This window comes from Bufo gargarizans, chromosome 2 (assembly GCF_014858855.1).
Source record: "Bufo gargarizans isolate SCDJY-AF-19 chromosome 2, ASM1485885v1, whole genome shotgun sequence".
NCBI classification, from domain to species: Eukaryota; Metazoa; Chordata; class Amphibia; order Anura; family Bufonidae; genus Bufo; species Bufo gargarizans.
The window spans coordinates 250,082,012-250,102,157 of record NC_058081.1 but is presented as its reverse complement, the minus strand read 5'-3'; the positions used below and the strand labels follow the sequence as shown (position 1 = coordinate 250,102,157).

Below are 20,146 nucleotides of genomic sequence, written 5' to 3'. Positions count from 1 at the left end.
TTATGTGCCCAGGGCCCCTTAAATAATCGCGGCATTTTCCGGTCGGCCAAATCGCCATATCGCATTTGCCGATTATCGCGATTCGATTACTTTTTCGATTTATCGTGCAGCCCTACTGACAACTACTCTAATAGTTTGGGGAAATAAGTCTGAATCAACGGAGAGTAAAAGACACAATGAGATCTATAATATAAATATATATAACCGCAGCACATCCAATCAGTGAAAAATGTGTGTCCTTTATACCCCTTCCCGTATGACCATGCAAGATGTTACTCGTTATTTCCAGAGACCCTTTCATGGACCAAGATACTTCTTGGCCCTGTGTATTCAATAGCGTTTGTTTTTTTACGTCTTATGCATACTTTTATAAATAAACTTTTTTCTATGACAACTGACATGCGCAGTGTGTTTTTTCACACACCAAGTTGCCACGTTTAGATCTTCTTCTGTAATGGTATACAGGTTAGCGATCCACATAACCCGCAAGTCACCTCCCCTTACATCATGGATACCAATCAATCACTGTGATTATCTATTTAGACAGTCGATTTTTTTAAAATGTTATTTAATATTGCACATGTATGCACTGAGCACTTTATATTGATGATATTATGGGGTACACTGACAGTATTTCTTATATTATAACATGGTGTTTTTTTGTCTATTGCATATGCAAATCATATACTACCTTTAAAATATTTGTTACTGACCATCATTCACTTGCTTGACAATAGTCCCAGTAAGAGAACTGAAACGTCCTGTCCAGGTGAATAAAGGACACACATTTTTCACCCATTGGATGAGCTGTGGTTAGTTATTCTTACTTTATTTTTGATGGTCCTGCACTAATGTTTGTATATATTGTTGACAGTGAGAGGTTTGGTCTGGTAAAACAGGTATTTACAGCCAGGTGAGGTCAAATACTGGACTTTAAATGCCGGTCCGGGTTTTGGCAGCTCCTGGCTGTCCTTAAATAGGCAGCTGGGCTCAGAAGCCATGTCTCTGTGTTGGGATCTGGGAGCCTTGTGTCTTGATGAAGGCTTGCTACCTGTTTAGCGTGAAAACAGATTGGTGCTGCTATTAGCAAGGACTCTGAGGCAGAATTGCCACATGGTGCGAATTACCACCAACAAAGCAAGGTGACTTTTTGAAGATAACTGCTTGTTTTGTCACAAGTGTGACTAACACTGAAATGTTTGATCCAAAGAACTTGTTGTTGCCTCTATACTGCGTCTGCTAATCAAGTCTACCAGAGCGAGTCCCCACATACACTATAATATATTTGCACACAACTGCATGTGTTTTGTGGTCCGCAAAAAAAGTGTAAAATAATTAGTTTTATTTTAAATATGTTAAAAACGGATATGTGACAGTATCCAATGTGCAGGGAATTGCAGAGATAGTCAACGGTACAGACCAAGGTCAGGTGGACCATAAAGTATCGGGGTCTCCGTAATGAATATCTCGGATAGTCCTCATGTGGCTGTATAGCCCTCTGATAGTTCAGGAAAAATAAAAAGGTGCATCACTCATCAAATAGATACAGACATTAGCCAGAATTCATCAATATAGTGATCAATAATTCATCCACAACAGGACTAAAGAGAACAATAATAAAAATCAGTAGTATATCCACAATGGGACCACAAAGGAAGTGTAATACAAAAAATGAATACATAAAAAAGTGAGTCCACCTGTTTAGGGAATATTATATAATCAATTAAGGAGAGACCTAGTGTTTAGGTAGAAGTTTCTCCAATGGTTACTTCATCCACAGTTAAAGGGGTTGTCCAGGTTCAGAGCTGAACCTGGACATACCTCCATTTTCACCCAGGCAGCCCCCCTGACATGAGCATCGGAGCAGTTCATGCTCCAATGCTCTCCTTTGCCCTGCGCTAAATTGCACAGGGCAAAGGCATTTTTCTGAGTTCCGGTGACGTACCGGGGCTCTCTATGGGGCCGACAGGAAGCCCGGTGACATCACCGGCACTGATGGGCGGGATTTGGCTCTGCCCTAGCCAGTAAAACGGCTACGGCAGAGCTAAAGCTAGCCCCTCAGAGCCGGTGACGTCACCGAACACACCGCTGGGCGGAAGTTACCGCCCGGCAGTGTGTTATTGAAAACACAAGAGCCTGTGCCCTGCGCGATCTAGCGCAGGGCACGGGAGTGCATAGGAGCATGAGATGCTCCGATGCTAGGCTCAGGGGGGCTGCCGGGGTGAAAATAAGGGTATGTCCGGGTTCAGCTCTGAACCCGGACAACCCCTTTAAAAGGAGTTATCCCACTTTGCGTTTTTAAACTTACCTGCTGCCACCGCGCGTTCACTTCCTGGATTCTGGCTGGGGGCGGGCTTCATCTTGATTGAAGTCTTCGCGCTGGACTGAACACGCACGCCGCCGCGCATGCGCAATGGTGACTTATTCCTGCCCAGTATAGTACAGAGCCGGCGTGTGAGTTCGCAGCTCTGTACTATTCTGGCCGGGAAGAAGTCACCGTCGTGCATGCACAGCAGCGTGCGCGTTCAGAACAGCGAGCGGCACGGCCGGCAGAAAAGGAGTCTTCTGGGCAAGCGCGACCATCGGGATTTTGGCGAAGAGCGATGGTCGTAACCAGGGGAGACCAAGTCACAACAATAAGGTAAGTGGGGATAAATTTTATCCTAAATCGGTGGGAATTTGTTAAGTATATTTACAAAAATGATCACTGTCAAATCATTAACAGATTTAACAGTGATCATTATGATGGGATAACCCCTTTAAGCTGCAGGGGTTAAAATGTAGCAAATAGTTCATCCACTTTAGAAAAAACGCATTAACCATTGTAATAAATGGATTTATGTACTTCCAATTGTGCGACAATGTGTCACTTCAATATTGTAAATTCAGTAACAAAAAAAAATTTTTTTTGCGGACCCATTGAAATGAATGGTTACCATATGGTCTGCAAAAAAAAAAAAAAAAAAACACGGGGAAGGAAAATACGTTCGTGTGCATGTGCCCTTATTTAGCGAAAACTTAAACTCTCGCTCGTATCATTGGGGGACACAGAAGACCATTGGTATAGCCGTTTCCACTAGGAGGCGACACTAAGCAAAAAAAAAAAAAAGTGTTAGCTCCTCCTCTCAGCTATACCCCTTCTGAAGACACTGAGCTAATCAGTTTTAGCTTAGTGTCCATAGGAGGCAAACATGTTTTCCTGCAGGTCTGCCCAAGTGTTTTTTTTTCTTCATTTTTCCGATCGGACTACAGGTGGCCTCCAACCACCTGCTTCCCCACACTTGAGGGGGGAATCCAGTGGGTCCTCAAGCTTGCTGCTCATTCCCCACCTCTGGAAGACAAAGGTAACGACAGTTACGGTGTCACCTTATCTGCTACTTCCAGAAGTCCCCCCTGTTACCAGTGTAGCCGTCCTCCCAAATGGGCAGCACATTGAGGAAGGCAACACTGCTGGAATCAAGGTGGGCAGAAACCGTCTAGGTAAGTATTACCTACCTTTCCCTGCTGGCCCCTGCCACAGGCCTGTAGCATTACCCCCTTCCATAGGTGGAGTACCTGCCCAATCACTGGATACTGTACAGCCTGTAGCATTACTGTCCTTTCTTAGGCAGAGTATTTGCACTACCACTGGATACTGTTCATTCTGTATCATTGCTCTTTTTTCATAGGCAGGGTATTTGCACATGGGAACCTATACATTCAGTAGCAAGGCCTCTTTCCATAGGCGGAGTATTTACTTCACCACTGGGTACTGTACAGCCTGTCACATTACTCTCCTTTTATAGACCAAGTACTAGCAATACCACTGGATACGTTCTGTACCATTTCCCTCCTTCCATAGGCAGAGTAATGTCACAGAAGGGCAATGCTACCAGGAATATATGATCCAGAGGTAGTGCCATTATCCTCATTCCATGGAGTAATTGCGCTACCACTGAATCCTATACAGACCGTCGCATTCCTCTCTTCCTTAGGCAGAGTAATTGCACTTCCACCAGAGACCATATGTTCTGTCGCATTACCCCTTCCGCAGGCAGAGTAAGTGCACCAATTCTGGTTTTCTGTCCGGATGGATTTCCACCTGCTATAGGTGGACTAGTTGCACCACAATGGCACACACTAGATCCTGTTGCATTACCCTCCTTCTATTGACGGAGTAGTTGCACAACCAGTAGTGCCTGCACTACCAGTGGACCCTGTACATCTGTCAGGTTACCCTCTTTCCGTCAGCGGAATAACTCAGAGGAAACTGTTTATCCGGTCACATTATGCGCCTTTTTTAGGTGGAGCATTACCCTTCTATCGGCAGGGTAGTTCCGCAACCAGTGGTACTTGTTCTACCAGTGGATACTGTACATCCACTAACTCTGGAATCTTCTGCCCCATCGCATTACATCCTATTCCAAGGGTGGTCTCCTTGCTAGACACAGACAATCCCCTCAAACCCCCACCCCCATCATGGGCTTTATTTTGGCAGTACCACGGGATACTGTGACTATCACACTATCCCCCCCCCCCCCCCTTTTCCTCAGGTAGTTGTACAGATTGGGGTCAGGCGCCTACGTGGCAGCCTCAGTCTTTCCAGGGTGTTGACCCACGACATGCCTCAAGTCCCCATGCAGAGCATTCTAATGTTGTTGCTTTTCCTTGGCACGCTCGATGTGCACTCCTTCAGTAGGTCAAACGTCCTTACATGTTGCCACTTTTCTTCCTGCCCTGGTGGACTATTGTGCTACCAATAGTTCAGTTCGCTACTGCTGTTTGACATTTTTCAGGTTGAGTCTCCCCTCTGGAGAGGCCATGGGTGCTGGTATGGCCTCCTCCTATGAGGCAGTCTTTGCGCTGGCCGTAGATTTTTGAGCTACTGCTGTTCCATGGCTAATACTGTGTGACCCCTTACCAGAGGGAGTTTTTGCATTCTTCCTTCAAATGCAGACAGTCGCTAGTTCTGGCTTACAGGATGCATTTTCAGTGGGCGCGGCCCCAGAGGTTCTTGCCGCATCACCTTCCTACATGTGGGGTATCGGCCCCGGCATTTAGAGCGGTTTTCTGCAACACATTTACCAGGCGTGCGATGTATGGTGTTCCTGAGGCAGTGGCTGATAGGTTCACTTATTCCTTATGGTGCTGGTCAAATGCCCATACCAAACCATGTTACAGGTGACCGTTTTGCTCACTTCTGGTAGGCACTAGTGCAGTTTTCTGTACCTGGTATAACCTACCGATTTCTGTAGCGCTGTTTTTTTGTTGGCTTCAAAATGTCATGCATTGCCTCAACCATCTGCTACGGTGACAGCATCAGCGTTCCCTCCTTGTGGAAGCTTGGGTAAGCATTTATCCAGTTTGCCTCCAAGTTGTTTGCACTGCTTTCCTCACCGAGTACAGCAGTTGTACTGTCCTTTCCTTGTTGTCACCACTTACACTAGTTCTCTACTGAACCACAACAGCCTCTTCTACTTCTCCCCTTCCACAAGGCGAGTAGTTGCACTTCCCGAGATGCTGTTTTAGATTTGTCACGTCTGCAGTTCTCTGGACCTTGGTATCCAGACACCATTTTCAGTTTGTTTTCTTCTCATGCCATGTTGTGACTCTTGATCACTCGAGGGGGGAGCAGGGGGATGGGTCTTTTCCTGGGGTGCTGGTCCTTGGGAATCACCTTCCTTAGAAGTCTTCTGGGTCCAGGCTTCGTTTTCTCTCTGGTATACTCCATAGTTGCTCTATTTGCTCTGGCGCCTGACTTGTTTTCATTCTTGGCCATCTTGTGGATATTCAGTGTGCTCTCCACTTTAGAAGTCTGTCCCCGGGGCTGTTCTTCCTCTGCCCAGCCTGGGCATCTGTATAATGCTCTCTGGCTAGCCTTCCTGGAAATGGCTCCAATTCTGTGCAGGGCCTTATGACAGGCCTTGGATTCATTCTGGTCTTGTTCCCTCCCCACGGTACTGCTCTTTAATGTCCCATGGTCTTTTGTGTCACCTAATGATACGAGCAAGAAGGTAGGATTTTAGTCTTGCCTGTAAAATCCTTTTCTCACCGAGTTCATTGGGGTACACAGCTCCCACCCCGTAAGTACATTGTTGGCCCTTTGATGGGTCCCTGCGGTTCTTGATTCTGACCCATCTTCGCCATTCTTACCTTTTGTTTTCTGTTGGCTTCTCCTACTGCTTTCATACAAACCGATTAGCTCAGTGTCTGCAGGAGGCGTATAGCTGAAAGGAGGAGCTAACACGTTTGCTTCGTGTCACCTCCTAGTGGCAACAGCTATACCCATGGTCTTCTGTGTCCCCCAATGAACTACGCGAGAAAATTATTTTACGGGTAAGACAAAAATCCTACTTTTAACTCATCCCGAACATTGCGGGGTACATTTATTAAGGTTGGTGTTCCCATATGCCAGTATTAATCCCCCTGCACTAGAGCGAGATGCGGCTACTTTATTAAGAAGCAGATGCCCCTTAATAAACTAAGTGCATCTCTGGCACTCTGTGCAACAGAAACTCAATGGTTGGGTAAATGGCCCAATAAATGCCCCTCAATGCATCAGACTAATCTGAAGCCGAGGTAATAAACTAGAGCATCTTACCTGGCCAACATGAGCAGACTTGACTGGAACAAGCCTTTTGCTAAATTCAGGGGTGTTTGATAGGTCAATAAGAGGTTGATTTTCTGCATCAATGGATGACTGCTTCCTTACTTTTGTATCAGTTTTATTCACCTCAATGTCAATCAACAAAACCTAGTTAAGGGAGATTTAAACGTTAACGTCAATATATACATACATAATGTGATGAAGGACATGAAAACATTTTAAAACGTTACCTCTGATGGGTTCTCCATCACTAACTGTTTCTCCTCACTTCGTGCCATGGAGACAGGTTTGTTTTCTGGAGAAAAGTTCAAAGAGCAGCAGACTGTCGTAGAAGCAGCATGGTCTTCCACAATAGGTGAACATAGATTCTTGGCAGGTGTTGTCCTACTCTGTTCTTGTTCTGCAGACCTACAAGCAGATTTTATACAGTACTTTAAAGAGGCATCAAATGAAACCTAGGTCTTACTAAATTTTTCTGCAATGGTAACAGATTGTCCACACCCCTGTTGTTCCTAGAGGCACATTTGCATACATTAAAACATTTTTCTCAGCAATGCGTTCACATATAAACATTGGACCAACACAGGTGCCTTCAGCTGCCAAGCGCACATGCAACAGGTCAACCAGTTTCATTGGTACAAATCTGCTGACGAATGCCCCCTAATACAATGCACTTACCAATTTATTGCAATTTCCTATATTGCTGGTTTGATTCATTTTTCAATCACATTATAGACATGATCCATGATAAATGCCATTTGCTGAAGCGAGACAACCCTTTTAGTGTACCCTTAAAGGCCATGTACACCTTTGGAGGCATTTTTTTTTTTATTAGTGCATTGTACTCGTTAGGAGGTAAAAATTATTCTCTTTCAATTGGTGTTTATAAAATATTTTGAGTTCTTTTCTCTGTACAGAGCAGAGATGCTCTACTAGCAGGATCTAAATTTGCTCTTTGCTTCAGCAAGAAAGGGGCTGATGGGCTCTTTATCTCTGCTCTGACCTTTAAAAAACCTCAATCCTTCTTCCTAATAAGAATGTGGCTTAAATAAGTGTTTATGACCTCTTAAGGTCCTTCCAGACAATCTGCAGATCGCTAGTCGAGGAGACAGATGCATTTACATGCACCAGTCTCCTCCAGAGTATGGGGAGGAGCGATCACTAATGCCATTGCTCTTCCCCATACACACTCATTTTCGAGCAGCAGATAGTGTTTACATAGCACTGCTACTGGGAAACGAGGATTTTTCTGCTGCACTAATGATCCAATTACCCAATGAACGAGAGTTTTGCTCGTTCATCGGGTAATGGGCAGTACATTCAAACCGTAAGATGATAGCTAATGAGTTACTATGAACGAGGTAAATATGCAATCCCCTAGTACAACAGGGGGTATCCAAAATTGGTTTGTACTGTTTGAAATGTTAATGTAATGCACCTTGTAATCAGGATGTTCCAGCATGTGCTAGGTAGGCCAGAGTTAGCTATCCTGGCATAGTGCTCTCTGGAGCTTGGGGTGGGGGCTGGTCCCTCCCACTGGTTCCAAAAGATTCCCGTTTGAGAATTTTGGAGAGGGGTGGAGGTAGGGGAGCAGACATGATGTACTTCTCTCCCCCGACTCCAGCTTCAAGCCCTGGAGCTTTCTACATCACCAAGAGCTCCAGGAAATGAAAGAGGAAGTTTTGAGGGTCTAGATGGCCAAAGCATGAGAGTCAGCAAGGCACAGACACTTTAGCCAGAGAAGAGTAATTAGAGGGCTACTGCTACAAACTGCTTGCTCAGCTCATGCTTAGACATCTGAAAGGAATTTGTGCACAGATAATTGCTGATGTACTACAACTCCTATTTGGTGCACAGTAAAGAGACTTTTGTTAAAGAAGCACTCACAAAACTTGAGGATGACACACTTGAGGATCAGAAGGGAGGGTATAACCCACAAATACAGTCACTGGTAAGAAGATTACCTCACCACAGTTTCTCATGTACATTTCTAACCAGTCAAAGAATAAGTGTTTTTGTGGGAGTTCTTCTAGTTACTGACTAACCCCACATGCTGGCCACTGAGTCATTTTTAAGCCTTGCACCAGCATGGACATTTAACACCCCTGTCGCACGACTATGGTTGAGTATGTGGCAGAATCTACATATGCAAAAAGATTTTGATTCAGGTCTCTGGCCCTCTGAAGAGGAACAAATCCTCTGTCTGCATATGGCCATAGAGCTATGAAGAATCGCTATCTTTCAATAAAGTACTCCAGCCATTCCAATGGCATTAAAGAAACAATTTTTTTGATCCACTTACCAAACAGGTGACTTTTTAGCAGGCTTTGTGGATGCTTGGGCAGCTGGTGTGGGTCGGAGAGAAGAAGCGGCTCTTGGGATAGTTCTTGGTGTGACAATTCCAGATGTTCTGCGGCTGATGGGGGTTGGCAGAGCAGACACATGCTTTGAGTTGGGAGTAGCAGATATACTCCTTAATGCTGTATTAGAATTGGCTATCATTCCTTTTGTGGTTCCCAGTGGTGTGCTTTGAGCAATTATGCTAAAGGAAAAAATAAATAAAAAATTATAATTATATATTATATATTAATTCATTATATTATATTAAATTATATCCAAAAGATGTAAATAAATAGTGGGGCACTCTATAGTAATGGGATCTTTATTGATAACCGAATAAAATTTGGCAATAAATAATTAGTTCGTTCAAGGGTATAATATAGTTCAAATGGAATGACAACAATAAATAACAATGTTAATATACTAAGAATAAACTAAAATAAAAACAATACAATTTTATACATAAATATATAGATCCCAGTTAATAATGCTATTCCTAAAACCAACAACCTGTTGAATCTCCGAAGGTTTAAAAGGAATCGCACTAAGACAAGTGGTAAAAATAAAATCGACCAGATGCGGTATTCGATATAAATATTCGAAAGTGGAATTACTAATAAAATTCGATATAGTAAAATTCCGTAAGGAAATAAAACCATCAGGTTTTTCAAATGTTCCTGGCATATTGTTTGAACATTCGAAAAACCTGATGGTTTTATTTCCTTACGAAATTTTACTATATCGAATTTTCTTACCATATAGAATTTTATTAGGAATTCCACTTTCGGATATTTTATATCGAATACCGTATCTGGTCGATTATTTTTACCACTTGTCTTAGTGCGATTCCTTTTAAACCATCGGAGATTCAACAGGTTGTTGGTTTTAGGAATAGCATTATTAACTGGGATCTATATATTTATGTATAAAATTGTATTTTTATTTTAGTGTTTATTCTTAGTATATTAACATTGTTATTTATTGTTGTCATTCCATTTGAACTATATTATACCCTTGACCTTGAACTAACTAATTATTGCCAAATTTTATTTGGTTATCAATAAAGATCCCATTACTATAGAGAGTGCCCCACTACTATTTATTCACATTTTGTCAGACTGGGTGTTGTCGGTCAGTGGGAGCACCTCTGAGATTCCCTCCCACTCTAGTGCGACATATCTCCGTATTTATATATCCAAAAGATGGCAGGACAGCACTCCTCACTTCAAGTGATGCAAATGATTCAGGTGCCAGTGTTTTTCCCCTGGGTCCTGGGGTCCAAACACAATCCAAATAAATGTAACAGCACTCCTTAGATAAAAAGTGAAAAAATACTAAGTTTATTCAACACATGTTGATACAGGCAATGTTTCAGCTCTCTCACAGAGCCATCATCAAGCCAAGTGAAACACATAATAAAGTGACTGTGCATATATAGGAACATATCAGGAAGTAATCTGTGCTAATTTCCTGTTTAATTCCATACTGGTGCATATAAAAACTCCATACAAAACAATTCATAGTGACAACTTGTATATCGTAACAGTATTTTTTATCAGTTTCCTTAACATGCAAATCTGTGTGCAACTGCCCATTCTTTATATACACCGGTGTATCCGGAAATTGTACTCTTTCACTGGATGCCACTAATGTGAACTTGATATGTTCATCCACATTATTAAGGAACGCATGAAATTCAGATAAAGCATCTTTGGTTCCAGTCCAGATGAGGAACACGTCATCTATGTACCTCCACCACATAAGCACATGTCTATAGTGGGAAGATACATAGACAAGGCGCTCCTAAAGAGAACGAACAAAGATATTTGCATAAGTGGGCGCGATGCGATGGTGGCGCAGGCGTAGTGAACAGGGAGACACGCCGAGTTGGGGGAACACTTCATCTTTAATGTAGCACTGAGAGCATGCTGCGAGATTGGCCTGCCTCTAACACGGGTGATGACGCACGGCGCTATGAGGGCAGCGCAGGCACAGTATACAGAGACACGCTGAGATGGGGGAACGCTCCATCTGTGATATAGTGCCGTGAGAGCATAAGGTAACAGAATTTTATGGATTCCTGTGTTGCGTTTTTTTTTTTACAGGTGTGAATTATGTTGGAGCAAGCCATGGATGTTTTAATCACTAGCACTATTTGGGAAAACATGAGTATACAGTACATGAAGCACTATGAAATTGAAGACCGTCACGGAAATGTGATACACTATACCTGAGGGGATCCGATTGTTGCTACACTATGAATTGTCACAAGAGAATTAATTTTTATATGCACCAGTATGGAATTAAACAGGAAATTAGCACCGATTACTTCCTGGAATGTTCCTATACATGCACAGTCACTTTATTGTGTGTTTCACTTGGCTTGATGGCTGTGAGAGCTGAAACGTTGCCTGTATCAACATGTGTTGAATACATTTAGTATTTTTTCACTTTTTATATTATATATATTTATATTAAATATTTGAATTGCCTTAACAGAGTGAGCAGAGGGGCTGTGAGGTGTTAATTCTGTCAAGAGGGCAGATGACTAGCTGGTCTAACTGAGATGTAGCTTGATGCAGGTATAGGTCTGCATGGCCGATGACAATGAGAAGGATGCAAGCTGGAACATCTACACGGGAAGAGTTCTGTAAGTGATTGTGGCAGGCATGCATGCTATATTGGTTTTTGTTTAGAAGGTTTTGAATTGATGGATAAATGACCATTCAAGTAACACCACAATTGCTCATACTACCTTCCAATTTCTCCACAAGACATTAGCCGCGTTGGCTTAATGAACTTTCCCGCCCGATCAGGTGACAGACCTGCATAAAATTATAAGCAAAGCCAAATTTACTACTGACCAAGAATCAAAGAGGGGGAAATCAAAGCTCAGACCCGAGATAACAGTTAAGCTCTTACCATCCTGCTTTTGTGGAAGTTTCAGCCTATTTGTTGGAGTAGGCATCACCCTCGCCTGGGGTTTTGCACTTGTTCCTTTTACAGCACTTTCCACTTTAGTTGGAGGAGGCAATCTTTGTAAATTAGGTGCAGACGTTTGCCTCTGAATTTTGCCAGCTGGTGTTCGGGGTTGGGAAACAGACATGGAAGCAGATTTATTACCAGCTGGTTTTGCTGCTGTACTGGGTTTGAGCTGACCATTAGATAGATCAGTGGTGTTCTTTAAAGATGAACCTACACCACCAAGAGGGCGAACAAGTGCAAGCCGGTTTGTGCATGGCTTTAGTCTTGAACTGGTGACCGATGTGTTCAGGTTGGTGTTAAGAGATGAAGTTATTTTGGCTGAAAAGTACAGAGCAGTTTGTAAACTGGAAGCAAACCCAACAAACGAGCAGCAAAGGTAACATCATGAAGCGGAGTGCCCCTTACCATTAGCTGCAGGTGAAGAGGACAAGCTGGAGTTCAGACTAGCATTCATGCTGGAGTGAGACGATGAGGAGGAGGAGGAGGTGGTGGTCCTCCTCAAACCGGATGTAGCTGATGGGGTTTTGAACTGTGCTTTGTTTAACCCAAGCTGAATGAATAAAATGACAAAAAAAAAACGCATCTATAAAAAAGTGTCATACAGCAGACGCAGTTCAGTACTGAATAAGTGCAAGTGGCATTACCAAGTAATGTGGTGCCACATCTCTTACAAGGAATACAAATTAAACCATTTTGTTTTGTTAAAGAGGACCTGTCACCTCCCCAGAGGTGTCCGTTTTAGTAACTACTTGCATTCACCACGTAATAATTCTTAGGCTACTTTCACACTAGCGGCAGGACGGATCCGACAGGCTGTTCATCCTGTGTAAGCGGTAGCTCGGATGCAGACAGCAGACGCTGTGTCTTGTCCCTGGAAGTAGGGTTCCTACCCCATATAGTATTGCTCAAAATTACTCCAATGACACAAGTAAATCTTCTTGAATAGTGATTTTTATTATTTTTTTCATGCGGCTAAGTTTCGGCCAACACAGCCTTGTTCAAACTGGTGCCGCTATTTAAGGAACTTGGAAAACTTGACATACGATGGCTGAGTCTAAGGCCTCATGCACACGACAGTATTGCTTTTTCAGTGTTTTGCGGTCCGTTTTTTACGGATCCGTTGTTCCGTTTTTTGTTTCCGTTGTGTTTCCGTTTCCTTTCCGTTTTTCCGTTCCGTTTTTCCGTATGCCATATACAGTAATTACATAGAAAAAATTGGGCTGAGCATAACATTTTCAATAGATGCTTCAGCAAAAACGGAACGGATACGGAAGACATACGGATGCATTTCCGTATGTGTTCCGTTTTTTTTGCGGACCCATTGACTTGAATGGAGCCAAGCACCGTGATTTGCGGACAAGAATAGGACATGTTCTATCTTTTCACGGCACGGAAATACTGAAACGGAATGCACACTGAGACACTTCAGTATTTTTTGCTGAACCATTGAAATGAATGGTTCAGTATATGTTCCGTATACTGAGCTAAAAAAACGTCCAGTATACTGAACGCAAAATACTGTCGTGTGCATGAGCCCTAAGTCCTGTGCACTGCCATGACACCTTCTGGCAGTGCAGCAGCACACAGGACTAGACTCAGCCATCGTATGTCAAGTTTTCCAAGTTCCTTAAAGGGACACTGACAGGCCCAATAAGCAATATTAGATAGATAGATCAGTACAGGTCTTAGATTATTTGAATGCACTTTATAAGTATCCCCCCTGTCCACCTTATAAATACGGTAAACTGAAGTTTTATAACCTGCTTGACTCGTCTTCAATCTGCCCAAAAGGCGGCGTTTCATCTCCAATTGCGCCCACCCAGCCGTCCCCAACTGCCGTTTTGAAGCACCGCCCAGCTCATCAATATTCACTTCGCTGGGCGGCTACTACTCTCCCCGACGCAAGATCCAGCGCATGCCCAATACAACCCTATGGGCATTGTCCTCCATTTAAGCTTCAGCGCATGCGCCCGGCACCCTCACTAGCCGGGATCACATCGCGCCTGCGTACAGACAGTCTGCATCTAAGACGTCTTAGCGGCACCAGTTTGAAAAAGGCAGTGTTTGCCAAAATGTCACAACTTAGCCGGATGAAAAAAATAAAAAATAAAAAATCACTATTCAAGAAGATTTACTTGTGTCACTGGAGTAATTTTGAGCAGGCTGTTCACCCTGTAGGATCCATCCTGCCGCTATTTCACCATGCCGCCGCTCAGTCCCTATTGACTATAATGGGGACGGGGCAGTGCACGGCGAAGGGCTGTCAGACTAAAAGTACTGCATGTCGAACTGCTGCGCCGGAGCTCCACCCCCGTCCCTATTATAGTCAATGGGGGGCGGTGCGGCTGTCCGGGGGCATGGCGAAATAGTGGCAGACTGTGCAGGGACACCCACCAACTGGTATCACCCATCAGTACCTCTACTGCAAGCTGCTAGCAATTCATTCAGAAATAACAAAGAGGTGGTCTAAATGCTCCAGAATTGTTATTACCTGGGGAATGTAAGTAGTTACTAGAACAGACATGTCAGGTCCTCTTTAATAAGCTTTGCCACAGCTAAGGACTTTTCAGAGTGAAAGATAATACTGAAAGCATATAGGGGGAGATTCAGCAAACTGGTGTAAGGTAGAATTGGCTTAGTTGCCCATAGCAACCTTTCAATTTCCAAAGAAGCTGGTAAAAATGAAAGGTGGAATCTGATTGGTTGCTATGGGCAACTAAGCCAGTTCTACTTTACACTAGTTTGATAAATCTCCCTCATAGTTCTGAAATGATTCATATTAGATCAGGAGCTGTAAAACAGAAGTACATACAGGCTTGGGGACGAAGCAGTTAAATTATCTGTGCAGCTCATTTTACTAGACATCCTAAAAAGCCAAATTCTTGCCCCAGCCAGTACCTTGTTTGGCACAGGTAAGGTCCTTTTGCTTGGTCCTACAGTGCCGATATTGAAGGAAGAATCACTGACATCAGATGCAATGCTAGATTTATCAGAAAGCAAGTCCTCAGTGGAACCTATACTGTTCAGATTTTTCCTTCTAGTTGGGCTGGTTTTCTTGACGGCTTTGGGCTGAGGGGGGAGAAAAGAAAAAAAAAACAAAAAAAAACAAAAAAAAAAACACACACCACAAAACATGAACGTCAGAATCAAATCAGTATGAGATCAGGTTCAAATAGTGTGGCTTTAGGCCGAATGCACACTTTAGTTGGTTGCTATGACGCCATGCGCTTCATGCCGCTGCTGCACTACAGCAATGTATAGATCATATGAGTGTATTACTGTGGTGCAGCAGCGGCATGAAGCGCACAGCATCATAGCAACCAATGACTGCGTGCGCTCCTGCCGTCAGCAGGATGCCAGGCCGGGATACCATGGCCCTGTGCATTCGGCCTTAGAAAGTTAGTTAAAGTATAGGACACCTCTTGAGCAATTGTTTTAGGATTGCATTTTACTCATTTTACTTTCACACTTGCATTAATATTCTCCGGTATTGAGATCTGGTCTCAATACCGGAGGGGGAACAAAAAAAGGGGGGGGGGGGAAGCACTAACTGAAGAGAACGTAGTGCTCCAAAATACATTCTGTTATCGCAATTTGCTTTTCATCCTGGGATGCGGGCAAGACAATAGAAAACGGATCAGTCCCCCATTGACGGATCCGTCTTGGCAATGTTAAAGATAATACAACCGGATCTGTTCATAACGGATGCAGATGGTTGCATTATCAGTAACAGAAGCTTTTTTGCTGAACCCTGCCGGATCCAGTAAAAATGCTAGTGTGAAAGTAGCCGTACGCAAAAAAATTGTTTTTCAATTGGTCATTATTAAACATTTTCACTTATTTTTGAGATGTAGGGGTTAAAAGGGTGGTAAGAATTTAGCTATAATTAGTGATTTTAATAATGATCAATTGAAGAAAAGATTTTTTTTTTAGCCCAAAATGAGTAAAATGCAATCATCTCAAAAATTGCCCCAAAGAGCCAAAAAAGAAAGTTCTAAACCAAGAGGGAATCCTACCGGTTGGAAAGTTCATTTCTCTTGCCATAATATCCGATAGGTACAGATCCCACCTCAGAGACCCACACCTATCTGTGGAACAGTGGTGCGCCATCTATTTCGTGCAGATGAGATGGCTGCTGGCCACCACATTCACAGAGAACAAACGGAAAGTTGACGATTTCAATAGGAGACATGGAAATAGCAGTTCTGGAGATAGGCACAGGTCCCAGAGGCAGGGCCCACGCCTGGCAGACATGTATGACACACTCTGATGATATGTAATAGAGGTGTAAGGTGGGAATACCCCTTTGAGCTCTGTTGACGCTTTACTGCAGTAAAGCCAAAATTATGAGGCACTACTAAGAAATCACACATATTAATGAAGATGGCAGTCATTCTGATGGATACCTTCTCAACAGCTAAACGGTTGTTTTTGGCATGTACAGCAGGCGCCTTCATCGGTTGAAGTTTGCTCACAGGTTTACCACCATTTGGCAATGGACCACCACCACTTTTTATTTGAGGAGCTCTAGTCTTCTGTGCAAGTGGGGACGATGAGTGGCCTTTCACCAGTTTTGGTACCTTCAAGGGGCTAGTGAGATTCTGTGATTCTGCTCTGACTGAATTTTCAGGTTTTCTGTTTTGTCCGGTAAGTCTTTGCTGAACTGAGGGGGGAAGCTGGTGGAATGGGCTATCCTGTATACAATAAGTCTCTCTTTTTATGGCAACGGGAGTTTTATTAACCTCATTAAATGCATCAAGAAGATTCAGTTTTGTCTTTGACGCGTGCACAAATTTCTCCACAGCTGGATTTGGTTCTGTCTGTTCAGGTTCTGCTTTCTTTTGGTCATCACTGGCACAACATTCCAGCTGTAGGGCAAGTAAATGGGCCTCCTTAAAAATTTCAACAAATTTATCACCACTCAGGGGACTCCAAACCACCAGGTCAGCACTCAGAGGAGAGGAGCTTTCCTCAGACTTCTGACTCTTTAATGATGCACTAACACACTTCTCTTTATGTCCAACTGGCCCAATAAACACTTCATCGTCACAGTCCTGATTGCCTTCTGTAGCACTAATGGAAAAAACAAAATGCAAGTATAAGTCTAGTACATAGGGGTAGATTAATCAAACTGGTGTAAAGAATAAGTGGCTTAGGTGCCCATAGCAACCAGATTCCACCTTTTTCAGAGCTACTTTGGAAAAGGAACGGTGGAATCTGATTGGTTGCTATGAGCAACCAAGCCACTTTTTTTCTTTACACCAGTTTGATAAGTCTCTCCCACAGTCCGCATCTCTAAATAAATGAGACCACAGAGAACGAATTACCTGGTAGGAGACAGTGATATATCAAAATCAAATTTTTCATCAGCCAAAAGGGTAAAATCTAAAAAACAAGATTATAAAGCATTTTAAATTAGGATCATAAAAATAAAAAAATAATTCTATACATTTATGGCATATCCACAGCATAGTAGGGTCAGCATCCAGACCCATGTAAACAATAAAGAAGGCATATTCCCTTCAAACTGCTGATCACTGGGGTAGTCCACATTTAATAATCTCAACGTGCCCTTTAAGGAGAACCAGACAAGTCACTTTACCACCCTAGACCACCACCATACTGTAATAGATTACCCAACAGCCAAAAAAAAAAAAAAAAAGAAAAAGGCAATTAATCATTCATGGTAATTAAGAGAGTCATGCTGTGTACCCGATTCACTACTTCAGCCTTGATCTCCCCGCCTGCTGTAGTCACCACCGGGCCCCTACAAATCTTGTTCATACATAGTTGCCTTGAACTCCTTTGGCATATACAGCGCAGTGAGGTGTACTGCCATGTTATTGAACACTGTGCCCTTTTTGCTCTATGCATGTCTAGGCTGGATATGGCACAGGAACCAATAAGCCACCAGGAGGTCTTCAAGCTGTGCAAGCACCAGGAGAACAATGTTTCCAGGGAAAGCCTGCTTAGATGCCGTGGTCCCAATTGACCATGCCATCTGAGGGATTAAACGGTCACGATTGGCATTATCGCCAATCACAGAGAATGCCTGTAAAACAGCAGGCACCCAGCAGCTATGGCACCTGCTCAGCTCCTGCACGGGTGTGATATTTAAACCCCGGACTCCCACCTCACATGTACAATGAAGGTCCTGAAGGGGTTAGTATTTATGTTTTGCTTAACTTTTTTTTACTGAAATTTTCAGTCCTTTGATGGAGCTCGTCTCCTGCGATCTTCTGATCACTTATCCGATACACTGCAATATAATTAAAAAACAGGCTGCCTGCTGAGCTATGCCTCAGACACCGCTTAGCAAGCAGTTTGCTATAACAGCACTGGGAACCTTCACAAGGTCTCTGGCTGTCATAGCAACCGATCAGATCCCTATGATTTCGCCATGGGGGCACTGATCGGAGGACATAGTGAGCCTCATCTCTGTCTAACCCCACAGATGCCACACTCACTATTGACAACAGCATCCGAGGGATTAAATGATGGTGTGGGTCTGATGTATTATACAGCTGGCACAGTACAAACTCTTTGAAACATCCATTTACAAAATTTGGCATATAAAAATCATTCTTACCACCACCTGCAGCCATTATGGATAACGTCTTGATTTTACCACCTAGACAGAAAGAAAGATCATGAATGCACAAATACAATCACCACCTAAGAAACAAAATCTTTATATTCAGGTTAGTAAACTTAATTATCCCCCTTCCTCTAGAACCCAGTTCACTCTCCTACCAGCGCGGCTACTACTTCAAACAGCAAATCGGTAGGGGTGCTGGGAGTGTCAGACCCGATATTGATTTCTGAGGATAGGTCATCAATATCTTTACACTACACATCCCTTTTAAAAAACTTTGATTTCTTGATTTTGTAGCCTGTATGCATGACAATCATCCAAAGTATGTTTACAGTGCTGTCCCAGCCACCTATTTAGTGCTTTCAGAAGTTTTGAGGGGTCAAAACCATTAACCCATGATGTAAAAAATTAAAATTTTTTTTTTTTTTAACAAAGCTAGAACCAGCCCTGTATCTCACATGGATCCAGTGATCTCCACAATCATTGCTCCAATTGTTCTGCTAGACTTCTTTCAGGCAGACCTCTCAGGGGGTGCACCCTCTCTGCTGTAGCTGCCACAGCTCCTAACAGAATAAATGGCTAATGGCAGTTCACTTTTAGTGACCACTTGCATTCCCCATGTAATAATTCTGGAGCATCTATTCTTATGACTATGTTGTGCCATTCCTGTGAGGTTTACAAATAAGTTGCCAGCAGTCAAGGTACTGCTGGGCGTTACCAGTAGCAGGTGTGTCTGACCCTGCAACATTTGTAGCGCAACATTTTGTTGCACTAATGTCGCGCAACAATTTTTTATAATGGCAGTCTATGGTGTCGCACTGCAACATGCAGCGACCCAACAGTCGCAGAAAAATCCATCTCGAATGGATTTTCTGCATCGCAGTCGCAGCATGTAGCAGTGCGACACCATAGACTGCCATTATAAAAATTGTTGCGCGACATTAGTGCAACAAAATGTCGCGTGACAAATGTCGTCGTGTAGACGTAGCCTTAAAGAAGTATTCTGATCTAGGTGCTGGTTTAAAAAAAAAAATTGAATATTTTTCATAACACAACCCCTTTAACCACCTCAGCCCCCCTAGCTGAAACCCCCTTAAAGAGGACCTTTCACCGATTATGACACTGTGAACCAAGAATACAGACATGGAGAGCGGCGCCCGGGGATCTCACTGCACTTACTATTATCCCTGGGCGCCGCTCCGTTCTCCTGTTATGCCCTCCGGTATCTCCGGTCACTAAGTTATGGTAGGCGGAGATTTCAGTCAATAAGTTATGGTAGGCGGAGTCTGCCCTTGTTCTTCTGTAGCACTGGCCAATCGCATTGCAGAGCGCTCAGCCTGGGAGAAAATAACCTCCCAGGCTGTGAGCTCTGCGCTGCGATTGGCCAGCGCTAGAGCAGAACAAGGGCAGACTCCGCCTACCATAACTTATTGACTGAAATCTCAGCCTACTATAACTTAGTGGCCGGAGATACCGGAGGGCATAGTGGCAGAACGGAGCGGTGCCCAGGGATAATAGTAAGTGCAGTGAGATCCCCGGGGCCGCTCTCCATGTCTGTATTCTTAGTTCACATTGTCATAGTCTGTGAAAGGTCCTCTTTAATGACCAGACCACTTTTTACACTTCTGCACTACACTACT

At 43.4% G+C, this 20,146-nt stretch overlaps 1 protein-coding gene across 1 annotated transcript in view; it reads right to left on the bottom strand.

The window, feature by feature from the left end:
* Nucleotides 1-20,146, bottom strand: part of GTSE1 (G2 and S-phase expressed 1) — a 46,076-nt gene that overhangs the window by 9,303 nt on the left and 16,627 nt on the right. The window contains exons 2-11 of the mRNA XM_044276773.1: nt 18,501-18,542; nt 17,239-17,296; nt 16,318-16,984; nt 14,810-14,980; nt 12,317-12,461; nt 11,849-12,229; nt 11,682-11,751; nt 8,889-9,128; nt 6,817-6,994; nt 6,581-6,733 (exon numbers count right to left, since the gene is read on the bottom strand). Of these exons, the coding sequence (XP_044132708.1) occupies nt 6,581-6,733; nt 6,817-6,994; nt 8,889-9,128; nt 11,682-11,751; nt 11,849-12,229; nt 12,317-12,461; nt 14,810-14,980; nt 16,318-16,984; nt 17,239-17,296; nt 18,501-18,516 (2,079 nt within the window). The 5' untranslated portion in view covers nt 18,517-18,542. The remainder of the gene's footprint in view (nt 1-6,580; nt 6,734-6,816; nt 6,995-8,888; nt 9,129-11,681; nt 11,752-11,848; nt 12,230-12,316; nt 12,462-14,809; nt 14,981-16,317; nt 16,985-17,238; nt 17,297-18,500; nt 18,543-20,146) is intronic.